Genomic DNA, 21428 nt, shown 5'->3' with positions numbered 1-21428 from the left:
TACACACTTAAATTCTCTGCTGTTTTTGCGGTGCTCTTTGCTATATATTACGTGTTACGATTAATGTGTAAAAATGTAGACAACGAATACGTTGACGATGATGATGATGATGATGATGATGACGATGATGACGAAGATGAAGATCAATCTGGATCCCTTTTCAGGAGAAGATCAACAAGATTTCGGCGATTACTTTCTTGAAGTACATTAAAATCAGTTTTAAAAATAAAAACTCAGCCCCATATTTGAGCTTTTAATTGGATTCGAAAACTCTATTTTTATAAATCTCCGATTCAATTTGATTGTCTTAAAAGTGTGGTTATAAAAAAATTGTTATCTCCGAAACGGTTAAGATTGAAAGAATGAAACTTTTTGAGGTTATAAAGGAACATTTGGGATTAATTTATACCAAATTATAACCTTTCAAAATAAACGATTCGTTTGATATTAATTTTTGAAAATCTCCTACTAAATTTGACGTTTCTTAAAAGTGTGGTTATAAAAACAACATTTTCTCCGAAACGATTAAGATTGAAAGAATGAAACTTTTTGAGGTTATAAAGCAACGTTTGGGTTCAATTTATGCCAAATTATAATCTTCCAAAGTGAGCGATTCGTTTGATATTAATTTTTAAAAATATCCTATTAAATTTGACGTTTCTTGAAAGTTTGGTTATAAAAAAATTATTTTCTCCTAAACTGTCAAGATTGAAAGAATGAAACTTTTTGAGGTTATAAAGGAACATTTGGGATTAATTTATACCAAATTATAACCTTTCAAAGTGAACGATTCGCTTGATATTAATTTATAAAGATCTCCTATTAAATTTGACGTTTCTTAAAAGTGTGGTTATAAAAAAATTGTTATCTCCGAAACGGTTAAGATTGAAAGAATGAAACTTTTTGAGGTTATAAAGCAACGTTCGGGATTAATTTATACCGAATTATAATCTTTCAAAGTGAACGATTCGTTTGATATTAATTTTTAAAAACCTCCTATTAAATTTGACGTTTCTAAAAGTGTAGTTATAAAAAAATTGTTATCTCCGAAACGGTTAAGATTGAAAGAACGAAACTTTTTGAGGTTATAAAGGAAGGTTTGGGTTCAATTTATACCAAATTATAATCTTCCAAACTGAGCGATTCGTTTGATATTAATTTTTAAAAATCTCCTACTTATTTTGCTATTTCTAAAAGTGTAGTTATAAAAAAATTGTTATCTCCGAAACGGTTAAAATTGAAAGAATGAAACTTTTTGAGGTTATAAAGGAATATTTGGGATTAATTTATACCAAATTATAATCTTCCAAAGTGAGTGATTTGTCTGATATTAATTTTTAAAAATCTCCTACATAATTTGACGTTTCTAAAACTGCAGTTATAAAAAAATTGTTATCTTCGAAACCATTAAGATTGAAAGAATGAAATTTTTTGAGGTTATAAAGCAACGTTTGGGTTCAATTTATGCCAAATTATAATCTTCCAAAGTGACCGATTCGTTTGATATTAATTTTTAAAAATCTATTAAATTTGATTTGTTTCTTGAAAGTTTGGTTATAAAAAAATTATTTTTTCCTAAACTGTCAAGATTGAAAGAATGAAACTTTTTGAGGTTATAAAGGAACATTTGGGATTAATTTACACCGAATTATAATCTTTCGAAATGAGCGATTCGTTTGATATTAATTTTTAAAAATCTCCTACATAATTTGACGTTTCTAAAAGTGTAGTTATAAAAAAATTGTTATTTCCGAAACGGTTAAGATTGAAAGAATGAAACTTTTTGAGGTTATAAAAGAACGTTTGGGTTCAATTTTCACCAAATTATAATCTTCCAAAGTGAACGATTCGTGTGATATTAATTTTTAAAAATCTCCTACATAATTTGACGTTTCTTAAAAGTGTGGTTATAAAAAAATCGTTTTCTCAAAATCGGTAAAGATTGAAAGAATGAAACTTTTTGAGGTTATAAAGTAACGTTTGAGATTAATTTGTGCCAAATTATAATCTTCCAAAGTGAACGATTCGTTTGATATCAATTTTTAAAAATCTCCTATTAAATTTGACGTTTCTAAAAGTATACTTATAAAAAAATTGTTATCTCCGAAACGGTTAAGATTGAAAGAATGAAACTTTTTGAGCTTATAAAAGAACGTTTGGGTTCAATTTGCACCAAATTATAATCTTCCAAAGTGAGCGATTCGTTTGATATTAATTTTTAAAAATCTCCTATTAAATTTGACGTTTCTAAAAATGTGGTTATAAAAAAATCGTTTTCTCCGAAACGGTTAAAATTGGAGGAATGAAACTTTTCGAGGTTATAAAGGAACGTTTGGGGTTAATTTACACCGAATTATAATCTTTCGAAGTGAACGATTCACTTTTTATTAATATTTAAAAACCACCTATTAAATTTGACGTTTCTAAAAATGTTGTTATAAAAAAATCGTTTTCTCCGAAACGGTTAAAATTGAAACAATAAAACTTTTTGAGCTTATAAAGCAACCTTTGACATCACTTTATACCAAATTATTCCCTTTCAAAGATTCAAATAAAAATAATTCGGGGCTTCGCTTATATTTCTAAAACTTGTCACACATTTCTTCAATTACAAACAGATTTTCTTGCAAGTTAAAAAAATAATCTTCGACGTCTTCTTAGTCTTCTCCTGCCACGGGTTCGAGACTGTAGTGTATATGCCACGTCGTCTTCTACGTCATCATTTTCCACGTCATCTTCGTCTATGGCATGGTCATGCATAAACCGTATCGAGTAATATACAATATAGAGCACCACAAAAAAAATAAAGGTTTTGAATGTATACAAGGGTAAATACTCCAGTTTAAAGTTTGATATTATATCCGTGATGTTAAAGTTATTATTTCCTTCATTCTTAACTTGTCCTGATTGAACACTCGATTCTGAATCTAATTCGGTGAGTTGTAGCGGCCTTTTAGGTGGAGTATTATATGGTTTAGGTTGAGCTTGAGGTGGTGGCTTTGGTGGTGGTTGTTGACCATGTCGTACTGGAGTTTGAGGTGGTGCACTTGGTTGTGGATGATTATTTCCTGGATGTGGTGGAGATTCAGGTGGTGCACTTGGTTGAGGATGACTCCTTTCTTGTGGTGGAGATTCAGCTGGTGCACTTGGTTGAGGATGACTCCTTTCTTGTGGTCTAGATTCAGATGGTGCACTTTGTTGCGAGTGATTTTCATGATGTGGTGGAGTTTCGGGTAAAGATCTTGGTTCAGGACTTTGAAGAATTGCCAATCTCGAATCTCGAGACCTCGCACTCGTATCACTCATTTTTGTGTAAATAAAAAGCGAGCCCCTTTTTAATTAAGTAATTTTTGACATTTTTAATAGAAAATGATTGACGTTTCAATCATTTTTGTCAAATCTCCGATTATATAAGTAATACAAAAAACATATTTCTTCTTTAAATCGTCGTAATAAAAAGTTATTTTTTCCTCGGCGCTAAAAAACCTGCTAATTCTTTTTATCCTTATTAAATTAAGAGAGGAAAAAATTTAAATACCAACATGTATCAAATGTCTCGGCTAATTCAATGCTTATTTACACTCGAAAAAAATCCGTCTTTGTAATTAACGAGACGCTAAATTAGACGATAATTACCTAAGGAAATAGTGGAAATGAAGAAGTTATTTTCACATCATTAAAAATTAATTGAATTTGCTTTTAAACGTGATTTGTTTCATGGCGATATCTCAATTCGTTCTTGAGATATGATTTTTTAAATTACATTTGTATTAATTTAACTTTTTAACTAAAAAAAATCATATCTCAGCGATTTATAGAATCGAAATAAATATCATCAGGGTCTTAAATCTAGATTAAATTTGCTACAAAATGGTGATTAAATCATTTTGATATCTCAATTAGTTTTTGAGATACGATTTTTTAAATTGCATTTGTATTAATTTAACTTCTTAACTAAAAAAAATCATATCTCAGCGATTTATAGAATCGAAATAAATATCATCAGGGTCTTAAATCTAGATTAAATTTGCTACAAAATGGTGATTAAATCATTTTGATATCTCAATTAGTTTTTGAGATACGATTTTTTAAATTGCATTTGTATTAATTTAACTTCTTAACTAAAAAAAATCATATCTCAGCGATTTATAGAATCGAAATAAATATCATCAGGGTCTTAAATCTAGATTAAATTTGCTACAAAATGGTGATTAAATCATTTTGATATCTCAATTAGTTTTTGAGATACGATTTTTTAAATTGCATTTGTATTAATTTAACTTTTTAACTAAAAAAAATCATATCTCAGCGATTTGTAGAATCGAAATAAATATCATTGGGGTCTTAAATCTAGATTAAATTTGCTACAAAATGGTGATTAAATCATTTTGATATCTCAATTAGTTTTTGAGATACGATTTTTTAAATTGCATTTGTATTAATTTAACTTTTTAACTAAAAAAAATCATATCTCAGCGATTTATAGAATCGAAATAAATATCATCGGGGTCTTAAATCTAGATTAAATTTGCTACAAAATGGTGATTAAATCATTTCGATATCTCAATTAGTTTTTGAGATACGATTTTTTAAATTGCATTTGTATTAATTTAACTTTTTAACTAAAAAAAATCATATCTCAGCGATTTATAGAATCGAAATAAATATCATCGGGGTCTTAAATCTAGATTAAATTTGCTACAAAATGGTGATTAAATCATTTCGATATCTCATTTAGTTTTTGAGATACGATTTTTTAAATTGCATTTGTATTAATTTAACTTCTTAACTAAAAAAATCATATCTCAGCGATTTATAGAATCGAAATAAATATCATCAGGGTCTTAAATCTAGATTAAATTTGCTACAAAATGGTGATTAAATCATTTTGATATCTCAATTAGTTTTTGAGATACGATTTTTTAAATTGCATTTGTATTAATTTAACTTCTTAACTAAAAAAAATCATATCTCAGCGATTTATAGAATCGAAATAAATATCATCGGGGTCTTAAATCTAGATTAAATTTGCTACAAAATGGTGATTAAATCATTTCGATATCTCAATTAGTTTTTGAGATACGATTTTTTAAATTGCATTTGTATTAATTTTACTTCTTAACTAAAAAAAATCATATCTCAGCGATTTATAGAATCGAAATAAATATCATCGGGGTCTTAAATCTAGATTAAATTTGCTACAAAATGGTGATTAAATCATTTCGATATCTCAATTAGTTTTTGAGATACGATTTTTTAAATTGCATTTGTATTAATTTTACTTCTTAACTAAAAAAAATCATATCTCAGCGATTTATAGAATCGAAATAAATATCATCGGGGTCTTAAATCTAGATTAAATTTGCTACAAAATGGTGATTAAATCATTTCGATATCTCAATTAGTTTTTGAGATACGATTTTTTAAATTGCATTTGTATTAATTTAACTTTTTAACTAAAAAAAGTCATATTTCAACGATTTATAGAATCGAAATAAATATCATCGGGGTCTTAAATCTAGATTAAATTTGCTACAAAATGGTGATTAAATCATTTCGATATCTCAATTAGTTTTTGAGATACGATTTTTTAAATTGCATTTGTATTAATTTTACTTCTTAACTAAAAAAAATCATATCTCAGCGATTTATAGAATCAAAATAAATATCATCGGGGTCTTAAATCTAGATTAAATTTGCTACAAAATGGTGATTAAATCATTTCGATATCTCAATTAGTTTTTGAGATACGATTTTCTAAATTGCATTTGTATTAATTTTACTTCTTAACTAAAAAAAATCATATCTCAGCGATTTATAGAATCGAAATAAATATCATCGGGGTCTTAAATCTAGATTAAATTTGCTACAAAATGGTGATTAAATCATTTCGATATCTCAATTAGTTTTTGAGATACGATTTTTTAAATTGCATTTGTATTAATTTTACTTCTTAACTAAAAAAAATCATATCTCAGCGATTTATAGAATCGAAATAAATATCATCGGGGTCTTAAATCTAGATTAAATTTGCTACAAAATGGTGATTAAATCATTTTGATATCTCAATTAGTTTTTGAGATACGATTTTTTAAATTGCATTTGTATTAATTTAACTTTTTAACTAAAAAAAGTCATATTTCAACGATTTATAGAATCGAAATAAATATCATCGGGGTCTTAAATCTAGATTAAATTTGCTACAAAATGGTGATTAAATCATTTCGATATCTCAATTAGTTTTTGAGATACGATTTTTTTAATTTTAACGTTTTTTAACTTAATTTGTAACGAGTAAAGATATTGAAAAAATCATTTCACCGAAATTTGTGGGATTAAAAAAATTATTTTAATCTCATTAATTCTTGATTAAATTTGCTTTAAAATGCATTTTATTTCATGGCGATATCTCAATTCGTTCTTGAGATACGATTTTTTAAATTACATTTGTATTAATTTAACTTCTTAACTAAAAAAAATCATATCTCAGCGATTTATAGAATCGAAATAAATATCATCGGGGTCTTAAATCTAGATTAAATTTGCTACAAAATGGTGATTAAATCATTTCGATATCTCAATTAGTTTTTGAGATACGATTTTTTTAATTTTAACGTTTTTTAACTTAATTTGTAACGAGTAAAGATATTGAAAAAATCATTTCACCGAAATTTGTGGGATTAAAAAAATTGTTTTAATCTCATTAATTCTTGATTAAATTTGCTTTAAAATGCATTTTATTTCATGGCGATATCTCAATTCGTTCTTGAGATACGATTTTTTAAATTATATTTGTATTAATTTAACTTCTTAACTAAAAAAAATCATATCTCAGCGATTTATAGAATCGAAATAAATATCATCGGGGTCTTAAATCTAGATTAAATTTGCTACAAAATGGTGACTAAATCATTTCGATATCTCAATTAGTTTTTGAGATACGATTTTTTTAATTTTAACGTTTTTTAACTTAATTTGTAACGAGTAAAGATATTGAAAAAATCATTTCACCGAAATTTGTGGGATTAAAAAAATTATTTTAATCTCATTAATTCTTGATTAAATTTGCTTTAAAATGCATTTTATTTCATGGTGATATCTCAATTCGTTTTTGAGATACGAGATTTTAAACTCCCTTTTTATTGAGTTAATCTAAATTATTGAGTTGAATTAAAAAAATCGTACCTCCGTTATTTATAGAATCGAAATAAATATTTTTTGGATATCAAATCTAGATTAAATTTGCTACAAAATGGTGATTAAATCATTTCGATATCTCAATTAGTTTTTGAGATACGATTTTTTTAACTAACTTAATTTGTAACGAATAAAAGTGTTTCGTTGTGCAACGCTCTTCAAAGCGATGAAGAAGAGTGTGAAAATGTTACAACCGAAATGAGTGATTCGATAAGAATTTTTACGACTACCGATGTTCTTGGGCTACTTTTATTAAATTCTTTTGGTAATTTTCGTTTTAAACGCCTTTTCAAGTTCAAAATCGTCATCCTAACACCGTTTTTACACAATCGTATTCAAAATTATTCTAATAATTAATTTTAAGCTTATTTAGATACTCATTCGAAATATTAAATTTAAACTAAATCAATTTAGATTAAATTTTAATGAAATCGTGGTTGTTTTAGCGCCATCTTTCGGTGCAAAAAGGGAATGTTTCGATTTAATTACAGATATCTGTAATTTTTGAATAAATTAATTGAATAAAAAGTCGCTTCTTTCTCCATATTGAGGCATCTGACAGCAAAAGTGAGAGAGAGCAATATTATTAACAATAAAATTTGCTACAACTTTTCTTCCAAAAGTTTTTTTATAACATTTTCCAATTTTCAAATATTACCATTAACAACTTGTAAAATAACGTTATTCATCAAATTTTCATATTTTTATACTTTTCTCAAAATTGACGCATCTACGAGCAAAAATGTAAGGGAGCAATATTGTTAAGAATAAAATTTGCTACAAATTTTGTTCGAAAAGTTTCTTTGTAACATGCTTCGATTCTCAAATGTTACCATTACCTAACAGTAAAACAAAGAAATTCATCAAATTTTCATATTTTCATGTTTTTCTCAAAATTAACGCATCTAAGAACAAAAATGTAAGAGAGCAATATTGTTAAGAATAAAATTTGCTACAAATTTTGTTCTAAAAGTTTCTTTGTAACATGCTTCGATTCTCAAATGTTACCATTAGCTAATAGTATAACAACGAAATTCATCAAATTTTCATATTTTCATGTTTTTCTCAAAATTGACGCATCTAAGAGCAAAAATGTAAGGGAGCAATATTGTTAAGAATAATATTTGCTACATATTTTGTTCTAAAAGTTTTTTTGTAACATGCTTCAATTCTCAAATGTTACCATTAGCTAATAGTATAACAAGGAAATTCATCAAATTTTCATATTTTCATATTTTTCTCAAAATTGACGCATCTAAGAGCAAAAATGTAAGAGAGCAATATTATTAAGAATAAAATTTGCTACAACTTTTGTTCTAAAAGTTTTTTTGTAATATGCTTCGATTCTCAAATATTACCATTAGCTAATAGTAAAACAAGGAAATTCATCAAATTTTTAAATTTTCTTACTTTTTTCGTTTTTGATGCATCTGACAGCAAAAATGAAAGAGAGCAATATTGTTAAGAACAAGATGGGCTACAACTTTCGTACTAAAAGTTTTTTTGTAACATGCTTCGATTCTTAAATGTTACCATTAGCTAATAGTAAAATAAGGAAATTCATCAAATTTTTTAATTTTCTTACTTTTCTCATTTTTGACGCATCTAAGAGCAAAAATGAAAGAGAGCAATATTGTTAAGAACAAGATGAGCTACAACTTTCGTACTAAAAGTTTTTTTGTAACATGCTTCGATTCTTAAATGTTACCATTAGCTAATAGTAGAACAAGGAAATTCATCAAATTTTTAAATTTTCTAATTTTTCTCGTTTTTGATGCATCTGACAGCAAAAATGAAAGAGGGCAATATTGTTAAGAATAAGATTAGCTACAACTTTCATTTTAAAAGTTTTTTTGTAACATGCTTCGATTCTTAAATGTTACCATTAGCTAATAGTAGAACAAGGAAATTCATCAAATTTTTAAATTTTCTAACTTTTCTCGTTTTTGATGCATCTGACAGCAAAAGTGAAAGAGAGCAATATTGTTAACAATAAAATTAGCTACAACTTTTGTTTAAAAAGTTTTTTTGTAACATGCTCCGATTCCCGAATGTTACCATTAGCTAATAGTAAAACAAGGAAATTCATCAAATTTTTAAATTTTCTTACTTTTTTCGTTTTTGATGCATCTGACAGCAAAAATGAAAGAGAGCAATATTGTTAAGAACAAAATGAGCTACAACTTTCGTTCTAAAAGTTTTTTTGTAACATGCTTCGATTCTTAAATGTTACCATTAGCTAATAGTAAAATAAGGAAATTCATCAAATTTTTTAATTTTCTTACTTTTCTCATTTTTGACGCATCTAAGAGCAAAAATGAAAGAGAGCAATATTGTTAAGAACAAGATGAGCTACAACTTTCGTACTAAAAGTTTTTTTGTAACATGCTTCGATTCTTAAATGTTACCATTAGCTAATAGTAGAACAAGGAAATTCATCAAATTTTTAAATTTTCTAATTTTTCTCGTTTTTGATGCATCTGACAGCAAAAATGAAAGAGGGCAATATTGTTAAGAATAAGATTAGCTACAACTTTCATTTTAAAAGTTTTTTTGTAACATGCTTCGATTCTTAAATGTTACCATTAGCTAATAGTAGAACAAGGAAATTCATCAAATTTTTAAATTTTCTAACTTTTCTCGTTTTTGATGCATCTGACAGCAAAAGTGAAAGAGAGCAATATTGTTAACAATAAAATTAGCTACAACTTTTGTTTAAAAAGTTTTTTTGTAACATGCTCCGATTCCCGAATGTTACCATTAGCTAATAGTAAAACAAGGAAATTCATCAAATTTTTAAATTTTCTTACTTTTTTCGTTTTTGATGCATCTGACAGCAAAAATGAAAGAGAGCAATATTGTTAAGAACAAAATGAGCTACAACTTTCGTTCTAAAAGTTTTTTTGTAACATGCTTCGATTCTTAAATGTTACCATTAGCTAATAGTAGAACAAGGAAATTCATCAAATTTTTTAATTTTCTTACTTTTCTCGTTTTTGATGCATCTGACAGCAAAAATGAAAGAGAGCAATATTGTTAACAATAAAATTAGCTACAACTTTTGTTTAAAAAGTTTTTTTGTAACATGCTTCGATTCTTAAATGTTACCATTAGCTAATAGTAGAACAAGGAAATTCATCAAATTTTTAAATTTTCTTACTTTTCTCATTTTTGACGCATCTAAGAACAAAAATGAAAGAGAGCAATATTGTTAAGAACAAGATTAGCTACAACTTTCATTCTAAAAATTTTTTTGTAGCATGCTTCGATTCCCGAATACTACCATTACGAAGTAGTAAAACAACAAATTAATCAAATTTCATATTTTCGCTTCTTTCTCCATATCGATGCATCCGACAGCAAAAATGAAAGAGAGCAATATTGTTAAGAACAAGATGAGCTACAACTTTCGTTTAAAAAGTTTTTTTGTAACATGCTTCGAAATAAAAAAAAGTCGTCGATTAATTTGAAATTAAAATTTTATTATTTTTTTTGCCTTTTGGGATGCGCTTACATTCTAATTCGCAATTCAACGCGAAAAGATGAAACGGCAACGAACAATATAACAAATTTACAAGAATATCATAAACGACACGTTTCATTTAGTTATTTTCGGTAAAATGTTGTGTTGTTGTTGCGGCATCTTTTCGGTGAAGGCGTCTGATCGTCGTGAAGCGAACGTCGACGCTCCTTTTATTGTTGCTTTTAGTTTTGGTGGTGGTGGTGGCTGCGAGCAGCGTGGTGGAATTTCTTGTGGACGATATGGTGACGTTTAGCTCCAGCGGTGGTGGTGGATTCACTTGTTGTACTGTCGGATGAGGTGGTGCTTGTCAAGCCTTTGTAATAAACAGAAATTAATTCGTACTCTAATTAAATCAATACAGTTACTCACCACTCAAAACGCCTTGTAAAGAGTCAATAATTTGATTCACAATTGTTCGGACTGTTTCCAAAAGATTGTTGACTGAAAATGTGTGTTATTAGTATTACTCTTATTTTTAGAGCAATAGATGCTTACCTATTTCACCAATTGTCGACAATATTCCGCTAAGTAAGGATACTACACTATTAAGAATTGGTGCTAAAGTGAAATAAATGTTAAAAATTATTAAGAATTAATTACAAAAATATTTTTTACGTACTTATTGCGGAAAGTAATCCATCAACTAAACCTAGAGAGGAAAAACCTGAGAGGAAGAATGAAACAGAGCGATAGTGTTGAGAATAAGATTAACTACTAGTAAAGGCTTAATTAATAATAATAATAATAAGGCTTCAATTTCCGAATACTACCATGACGAAGTAGTAAAATAACACAATTCATCAAATTTTTATATTTTCGTATCTTTCTCGATATTGACGCATCTGAGAGCAAAAATTAAAGAGAGCAATAGTGTTGAGAATAAGATTAGCTACAAGTTTTGTTCTAACTGTTTTTTTGTATAATGCTTTGATTTCCAAATACTACCATGACGAAATAGTAAAATAACGTTATTCATCAAATTTTCATATTTTCGTATCTTTCTCGATATTGACGCATCTGAGAGCAAAAATGAAAGAGAGCAATAGTGATGAGAATAAGATGAGCTACAAGTTTTGTTCTAAAAGTTTTTTTGTATAATGCTTTGATTTCCAAATACTACCATGACGAAATAGTAAAATAACGTTATTCATCAAATTTTCATATTTTCGTATCTTTCTCGATATTGACGCATCTGAGAGCAAAAATTAAAGAGTGCAACAGTGTTGAGAATAAGATTAGCTACAAGTTTTGTTCTAGAAGTTTTTTTGTAAAATGCTTCTATTTCCGAATGCTACCATTAAGCAATAGTAAAATAGCGAAATTCATCAAATTTTCATATTTTCGTGTCTTTCTCGATATTGACGCATCTGAGAGCAAAAATGAAAGAGAGCAATAGTGATGAGAATAAGATTAGCTACAAGTCTTGTTCTAACAGTTTTTTTGTATAATGCTTTGATTTCCAAATACTACCATGACGAAATAGTAAAATAACGTTATTCATCAAATTTTCATATTTTCGTATCTTTCTCGATATTGACGCATCTGAGAGCAAAAATGAAAGAGAGCAATAGTGATGAGAATAAGATTAGCTACAAGTTTTGTTCTAAAAGTTTTTTTATATAAGGCTTCAATTTCCGAATACTACCATGACGAAGTAGTAAAATAACATAATTCATCAAATTTTCATATTTTCGTATCATTCTCGATATTGACGCATCTGAGAGCAAAAATGAAAGAGAGCAATAGTGATGAGAATAAGATTAGCTACAAGTTTTGTTCTAAAAGTTTTTTTGTAAAATGCTTCTATTTCCGAATGCTACCATTAAGCATTAGTAAAATAGCGAAATTCATCAAATTTTCATATTTTCGTATCTTTCTCGATATTGACGCATCTTAGAGCAAAAATGAAAGAGAGCAGTAGTGTTGCGAATAAGATTAGCTACAAGTTTTGTTCTAAAAGTTTTTTTGTATAATGCTTTGATTTCCAAATACTACCATGATGAAATAGTAAAATAACGTTATTCATCAAATTTTCATATTTTCGTATCTTTCTCGATATTGACGTATCTGAGAGCAAAAATGAAAGAGAGCAATAGTGATGAGAATAAGATTAGCTACAAGTTTTGTTCTAACAGTTTTTTTGTATAATGCTTTGATTTCCAAATACTACCATGACGAAATAGTAAAATAACGTTATTCATCAAATTTTCATATTATCGTATCTTTCTCCATATCGATACATCTGAGAGTAAAAATGAAAGAGAGCAATATTGTTAACAATAAAATTTGCTACAATTTTTGTTCTAAAAGTTTCTTTGTAACATGCTTCTATTTCCGAATGATACCATTAAGCAATAGTAAAATAGCGAAATTCATCAAATTTTCATATTTTCGTATCTTTCTCGATATTGACGCATCTTAGAGCAAAAATGAAAGAGAGCAATAGTGATGAGAATAAGATTAGCTACAAGTCTTGTTCTAAAAGTTTTTTTATATAAGGCTTCAATTTACGAATACTACCATGACGAAGTGGTAAAATAACACAATTCATCAAATTTTCATATCTTCGTATCTTTCTCGATATTGACGCATCTTAGAGCAAAAATGAAAGAGAGCAATAGTGTTGAGAATAAGATTAGCTACAAGTTTTGTTCTAAAAGTTTTTTTGTATAATGCTTTGATTTCCAAATACTACCATGACGAAATAGTAAAATAACGTTATTCATCAAATTTTCATATTTTCGTATCTTTCTCGATATTGACGCATCTGAGAGCAAAAATGAAAGAGAGCAATAGTGATGAGAATAAGATTAGCTACAAGTTTTGTTCTAAAAGTTTTTTTGTATAATGCTTTGATTTCCAAACACTACCATGACGAAATAGTAAAATAACGTTATTCATCAAATTTTCATATTTTCGTATCTTTCTCGATATTGACGCATCTGAGAGCAAAAATGAAAGAGAGCAATAGTGTTGAGAATAAGATTAGCTACAAGTTTTGTTCTAAAAGTTTTTTTGTATAATGCTTTGATTTCCAAATACTACCATGACGAAGTAGTAAAATAACACAATTCATCAAATTTTCATATTTTCGTATCTTTCTCGATATTGACGCATCTGAGAGCAAAAATGAAAGAGAGCAATAGTGATGAGAATAAGATGAGCTACAAGTTTTGTTCTAAAAGTTTTTTTGTATAATGCTTTGATTTCCAAATACTACCATGACGAAATAGTAAAATAACGTTATTCATCAAATTTTCATATTTTCGTATCTTTCTCGATATTGACGCATCTGAGAGCAAAAATGAAAGAGAGCAATAATGTTGAGAATAAGATTAGCTACAAGTTATGTTCTAACTGTTTTTTTGTATAATGCTTTGATTTCCAAATACTACCATGACGAAATAGTAAAATAACGTTATTCATCAAATTTTCATATTTTCGTATCTTTCTCGATATTGACGCATCTGAGAGCAAAAATGAAAGAGAGCAATAGTGTTGAGAATAAGATTAGCTACAAGTTTTGTTCTAAAAGTTTCTTTGTAACATGCTTCTATTTCCGAATGCTACCATTAAGCAATAGTAAAATAGCGAAATTCATCAAATTTTCATATTTTCGTATCTTTCTCGATATTGACGCATCTTAGAGCAAAAATGAAAGAGAGCAATAGTGTTGAGAATAAGATTAGCTACAAGTTTTGTTCTAAAAGTTTTTTTGTATAATGCTTTGATTTCCAAATACTACCATGACGAAGTAGTAAAATAACGTTATTAATCAAATTTTCATATTTTCGTATCTTTCTCGATATTGACGCATCTTAGAGCAAAAATGAAAGAGAGCAGTAGTGTTGCGAATAAGATTAGCTACAAGTTTTGTTCTAAAAGTTTTTTTGTATAATGCTTTGATTTCCAAATACTACCATGACGAAATAGTAAAATAACGTTATTCATCAAATTTTCATATTTTCGTATCTTTCTCGATATTGACGCATCTTAGAGCAAAAATGAAAGAGAGCAGTAGTGTTGCGAATAAGATTAGCTACAAGTTTTGTTCTAAAAGTTTTTTTGTACAATGCTTTGATTTCCAAATACTACCATGACGAAATAGTAAAATAACGTTATTCATCAAATTTTCATATTTTCGTATCTTTCTCGATATTGACGCATCTTAGAGCAAAAATGAAAGAGAGCAATAGTGTTGAGAATAAGATTAGCTACAAGTTTTGTTCTAAAAGTTTTTTTGTATAATGCTTTGATTTCCAAATACTACCATGACGAAATAGTAAAATAACGTTATTCATCAAATTTTCATATTTTCGTATCTTTCTCCATATCGATACATCTGAGAGTAAAAATGAAAGAGAGCAATATTGTTAACAATAAAATTTGCTACAATTTTTGTTCTAAAAGTTTCTTTGTAACATGCTTCTATTTCCGAATGATACCATTAAGCAATAGTAAAATAGCGAAATTCATCAAGTTTTCATATTTTCGTATCTTTCTCCATATCGATACATCTGAGAGTAAAAATGAAAGAGAGCAATATTGTTAACAATAAAATTTGCTACAATTTTTGTTCTAAAAGTTTCTTTGTAACATGCTTCTATTTCCGAATGATACCATTAAGCAATAGTAAAATAGCGAAATTCATCAAGTTTTCATATTTTCGTATCTTTCTCGATATTGACGCATCTGAGAGCAAAAATGAAAGAGAGCAATAGTGATGAGAATAAGATTAGCTACAAGTTTTGTTCTAAAAGTTTTTTTGTATAATGCTTTGATTTCCAAATACTACCATGACGAAATAGTAAAATAACGTTATTCATCAAATTTTCATATTTTCGTATCTTTCTCGATATTGACGCATCTGAGAGCAAAAATGAAAGAGAGCAATAGTGATGAGAATAAGATTAGCTACAAGTTTTGTTCTAAAAGTTTTTTTATATAAGGCTTCAATTTCCGAATACTACCATGACAAAGTAGTAAAATAACATAATTCATCAAATTTTCATATTTTCCTAACTTTCTCGATATTGACGCATCTGAGAGCAAAAATGAAAGAGAGCAATAGTGTTGAGAATAAGATTAGCTACAAGTTTTGTTCTAAAAGTTTTTTTGTATAATGCTTTGATTTCCAAATACTACCATGACGAAATAGTAAAATAACGTTATTCATCAAATTTTCATATTTTCGTATCTTTCTCGATATTGACGCATCTGAGAGCAAAAATGAAAGAGAGCAATAATGTTGAGAATAAGATTAGCTACAACTTTTGTTCTAAAAGTTTTTTTATAATATGCTCCGATTCCCGAGTGTTACCAAAAGCTAATAGTAAAACAAGGAAATTGATTAAATTTTTAAATTTTCTTACTTTTCTTGTTTTTGACGCATCTAAAAGCAAAAATGAAAGAGAGCAATAATGTTGAGAACAAGATAAGCTACAACTTTCGTTCTAAAAGTATTTTTGTGAAACGTTTCGATTTCTAAATGCTACTTGATGACAAATTCATCAAATTTTATATTATCGCTTCTTTCTCCATATAGATACATCTGAGCGTAAAAGTGAAACAGAGCAATATTATTAAGAATAAAATTTGCTACAACTTTTGTTCTAAAAGTTTTTTTGTAACATGCTTCGATTCTCAAATATTACCATTAGCTAATAGTAAAACAAGGAAATTCATCAAATTTTTAAATGTTCTTACTTTTCTCGTTTTTGACGCATCTAAGAGCAACACTGAAAGAGAGCAATATTGTTAAGAATAAGATGAGCTACAACTTTCGTTTTAAAAGTTTTTTTGTAAAACGTTTCGATTTCTGAATGCCACCATTACGAAGTAGTAAAATGACAAATTCATCAAATTTCATATTTTCGCTTCTTTCTCCATATCGATGCATCTGACAGCAAAAGTGAAAGAGAGCAATATTGTTAACAATAAAATTAGCTACAACTTTTGTTTAAAAAGTTTTTTTGTAACATGCTCCGATTCCCGAATGTTACCATTAGCTAATAGTAGAACAAGGAAATTGATCAAATTTTTAAATTTTCTTACTTTTCTTGTTTTTGATGCATCTGACAGCAAAAATGAAAGAGAGCAATATTGTTAAGAATAAGATTAGCTACAACTTTCATTCTAAAAGCTTTTTTGTAACATGCTTCGATTCTCAAATATTACCATTAGCTAATAGTAAAATAAGGAAATTCATCAAATTTTCATATTTTCATATTTTTCTCGAAATTGACGCATCCAAGAGCAAAAATATAAGGGAGCAATATTGTTAAGAATAAAATTTGCTACAACTTTTGTTCTAAAAGTTTTTTTGTAACATGCTGCGATTCTCAAATGTTACCATTAGCTAATAGAAAAACAAGGAAAATCATCAAATTTTCATATTTTTCTCGAAATTGACGCATTCAAGAGCAAAAATGTAAGGGAGCAATATTGTTAAGAACAAAATGAGCTACAACTTTCATTCTAAAAGTTTTTTTGTAACATGCTTCGATTCCCGAATACTACCATTACGAAGTAGTAAAACAACAAATTAATCAAATTTCATATTTTCGCTTCTTTCTCCATATCGATGCATCCGACAGCAAAAATGCAAGAGAGCAATATTGTTAAGAACAAGATTAGCTACAACTTTCGTTCTAAAAAATTTTTTGTAACATGCTTCGAAATAAAAAAAAGTCGTCGATTAATTTGAAATTAAAATTTTATTATTTTTTTTGCCTTTTGGGATGCGCTTACATTCTAATTCGCAATTCAACGCGAAAAGATGAAACGGCAACGAACAATATAACAAATTTACAAGAATATCATAAACGACACGTTTCATTTAGTTATTTTCGGTAAAATGTTGTGTTGTTGTTGCGGCATCTTTTCGGTGAAGGCGTCTGATCGTCGTGAAGCGAACGTCGACGCTCCTTTTATTGTTGCTTTTAGTTTTGGTGGTGGTGGTGGCTGCGAGCAGCGTGGTGGAATTTCTTGTGAACGATGTGGTGACGTTTAGCTGAAGGGAGAACTGTTGATTCTTCAATCATTGTGCCTGCAGTGGTTGCATCTGCAGCGGTGGTGGTGGATGCACTTGTTGTACTGTCGGATGAGGTGGTGCTTGTCAAGCCTTTGTAATAAACAGAAATTAATTCGTACTCTAATTAAATCAATACTGTTACTCACCACTCAAAACGCCTTGTAAAGAGTCAATAATTTTATTCACAATTGTTCGGACTGTTTCCAAAAGATTGTGGACTGAAAATGTGTGTTATTAGTATTACTCTTATTTTTAGAGCAATAGATGCTTACCTATTTCACCAATTGTCGACAATATTCCGCTAAGTAAGGATACTACACTATTAAGAATTGGTGCTAAAGTGAAATAAATGTTAAAAATTATTAAGAATTAATTACAAAAATATTTTTTACGTACTTATTGCGGCAACTATTCCACTAACTAAATCTATTAAATTCTGAATTATAGGCACAGTTAGTTTCATGACACCACTCAATAACTGGTTAACTGAAATTAAATGAAGTTAAGTAATTGATTTTTTTGTTATCTACACATTAACAATTTGTGAACAATTTATTAATACTTACCAATATCTGTAATAGCTTTAACCAAACCTTCAACTATAGGTTCTGAAAAGAAAAGTATGTGTAACATTATGGTTAAAAATACTAATGCTATACTTACGAAGCGTACTAAGTAACGGTGCTAGTAAGATTGATGATAATTTGGATACTTGATTCAACAAATCACGCACTAGATAAAAGAATAATAAATACACATAAAAATGGAATAAAGATTTGATTAATGAATTTTCCAATTTATTACTTACCAAATTCCTTAATAGCGCTAGTAATTGTGTCTAGTAAGGTAACCACACTACCGACTAAAATGTAAATATATTTATAATTATTTTTGAATAAACAGCATTTTCATAATAATATTTACGTAAATTTGTAGTGGATTCAGGAATAACATTAGGGGTTGTTGAACTAGCTACAGTAGTATCAGAGGTTTCTTCAAAAAAAATAACCACAATGAAAAAGATCAGAAAAATAAATAACAATAAAAAAACTTACGAGAAACGGTGAAGCCAAGAAGACAACCGAAAACGGCTAAAACAACAAAAGTAGCTTTCATTTTGGTTGGTTTTTAAGGAAGCAATTTGAAGCGTCGACAATAAGCTGACTGATCAAATGGGTGCCGATTGGTTCCCAAACGAGCCCTTTTATACGAAAAATCGAGCGGGAAAAATTTTAAGTGAAAACATTCCTCACGAAAAAATCACCTTATCACTGTTATTATCACTGCAATGTTAAGTTAAGTGCAAAGCGATTACGAAAAAATGAAAATTGGACCACCTAATGGAAAACGAAAATTTTTCAGTAAAAGCTTTTCCACGAAAGGCAAAATTTTTATTTCGATTCTATAAATCGTGGAGATACGATTTTTTTAATTCAACTCAATAAAAATGGAATTTAAAATCTCGTATCGCTTCTTTCTCCATATTGAGATATCTGAGAGCAAAAGTGAAAGAGAGCAATATTGTTAATAATAAAATTTAATATAAAGGATAAATAGGATAAATTTAATATAAATTTAATAATAAAGGATAATAAAATAAGGATCAAATTTTCATATTTTCATATTTTTCTCAAAATTGACGCATCTAAGAACAAAAATGTAAAGGAGCAATATTGTTAAGAATAAAATTTGCTACAACTTTTGTTCTAAAAGTTTTTTTGTAACATGCTTCGATTCTCAAATGTTACCATTAGCTAATAATAAAACAAAGAAATTAATCAATTTTTCATATTTTCATACTTTTCTCAAAATTAACGCATCCAAGAGCAAAAATGTAAGGGAGCAATATTGTTAAGAATAAAATTTGCTACAACTTTTGTTGCAACAGTTTTTTTGTAACATGCTTCGATTCTCAAATATTACCATTAACTAATAGTAAAACAAAGAAATTCATCAAATTTTCATATTTTCTTACTTTTCTCAAAATTGACGCATCTAAGAGCAAAAATGTAAGAGAGCAATATTGTTAAGAATAAAATTTGCTACAAATTTTGTTCTAAAAGTTTTTTTGTAACATGCTTCGTTTCTCAAATATTACCATTAGCTAATAGTAAAACAAAGAAATTCATCAAATTTTCATATTTTCATACTTTTCTCAAAATTGACGCATCTAAGAGCAAAAATGTAAGAGAGCAATATTGTTAAGAATAAAATTTGCTACAACTTTTGTTCTAAAAGTTTTTTTGTAACTCTCTCCGATTTCCAAATGTTATCATTAGCTACAAGTAAAACAAGAAATTCATAAAATTATCATATTTTCGTGTTTTTCTCGATATTGACGCATTTGAGAGTAAAAATGCAAGAGAGCAATATTGTTAAGAATAAAATTTGCTACAACTTTTGTTCCAACAGTTTTTTTGTAACATAACTCGATTTTCAAATATTACCATTAGCTAATAGTAAAACAAGGAAAATCATCAAATTTTCATATTTTTCTCGAAATTGACGCATCCAAGAACAAAAATGTAAGGGAGCAATATTGTTAAGAATAAAATTTGCTACAACTTTTGTTCTAAAAGTTTTTTTGTAACATGCTTCGATTCTCAAATGTTACCATTAGCTAATAGAAAAACAAGGAAAATCATCAAATTTTCATATTTTTCTCGAAATTGACGCATTCAAGAGCAAAAATGTAAGGGAGCAATATTGTTAAGAATAAAATTTGCTACAACTTTTGTTCTAAAAGTTTTTTTGTAACATGCTTCGATTCTCAAATGTTACCATTAGCTAATAGAAAAACAAGGAAAATTATCAAATTTTCAAATTTTCATATTTTTCTCGAAATTGACGCATTCAAGAGCAAAAATGTAAGGGAGCAATATTGTTAAGAATAAAATTTGCTACAACTTTTGTTCCAACAGTTTTTTTGTAACATGCTTCGATTCTCAAATGTTACCATTAGATAACAATAAAACAAAGAAATTAATCAATTTTTCATATTTTCATACTTTTCTCAAAATTGACGCATCCAAGAGCAAAAATGTAAGGGAGCAATATTGTTAAGAACAAAATTTGCTACAACTTTTGTTTCAACAGTTTTTTTGTAACATGCTTCGATTCTCAAATGTTACCATTAGCTAATAGAAAAACAAGGAAAATCATCAAATTTTCAAATTTTCATATTTTTCTCGAAATTGACGCATTCAAGAGCAAAAATGTAAGGGAGCAATATTGTTAAGAATAAAATTTGCTACAACTTTTGTTCCAACAGTTTTTTTGTAACATGCTTCGATTCTCAAATGTTACCATTAGATAACAATAAAACAAAGAAATTAATCAATTTTTCATATTTTCATACTTTTCTCAAAATTGACGCATCCAAGAGCAAAAATGTAAGGGAGCAATATTGTTAAGAATAAAATTTGCTACAAATTTTGTTCTAAAAGTTTCTTTATAACATGCTTCGATTCTCAAATGTTACCATTACTTAATAGTAAAATAAGAAAATTCATCAAATTTTCATATTCTCATATTTTTCCCAAAACTGAAGCATCTAAGAGCAAAAATGTAAAGGAGCAATATTGTTAAGAATAAAATTTGCTACAACTTTTGTTGCAACAGTTTTTTTGTAACATGCTTCGATTCTCAAATATTACCATTAGCTAATAGTAAAAC

At 28.0% G+C, this 21428-nt stretch overlaps 1 protein-coding gene and 1 long non-coding RNA gene across 2 annotated transcripts in view; both read right to left on the bottom strand.

The window, feature by feature from the left end:
• Nucleotides 1–10658: 10658 nt before the first annotated feature.
• The window catches only part of LOC111422590 (uncharacterized), a 94906-nt gene continuing 84136 nt past the window's right edge, over nt 10659–21428 (bottom strand). Inside the window, exons 9-12 of the long non-coding RNA XR_011642240.1 lie at nt 11340–11384; nt 11216–11278; nt 11090–11161; nt 10659–11033 (exon numbers count right to left, since the gene is read on the bottom strand). This is a non-coding gene — a long non-coding RNA (uncharacterized lncRNA). The remainder of the gene's footprint in view (nt 11034–11089; nt 11162–11215; nt 11279–11339; nt 11385–21428) is intronic.
• Nucleotides 17418–18942, bottom strand: LOC111420990 (uncharacterized). The gene is made up of 9 exons (XM_023054094.2): nt 18809–18942; nt 18678–18746; nt 18562–18615; nt 18417–18485; nt 18320–18361; nt 18150–18239; nt 18026–18088; nt 17900–17971; nt 17418–17843 (listed from the first exon to the last, which is right to left on the bottom strand). The coding sequence occupies exons 1-9, from the start codon at nt 18867–18869 to the stop codon at nt 17662–17664; spliced, it is 702 nt and encodes a 233-aa protein (XP_022909862.2). The 5' UTR covers nt 18870–18942; the 3' UTR covers nt 17418–17661.

The sequence above is a fragment of the Onthophagus taurus genome, unplaced genomic scaffold, assembly GCF_036711975.1.
Source record: "Onthophagus taurus isolate NC unplaced genomic scaffold, IU_Otau_3.0 ScKx7SY_16, whole genome shotgun sequence".
In the NCBI taxonomy this organism is placed as follows: Eukaryota; Metazoa; Arthropoda; class Insecta; order Coleoptera; family Scarabaeidae; genus Onthophagus; species Onthophagus taurus.
This window is presented reverse-complemented; position numbering and strand designations above follow the sequence as displayed.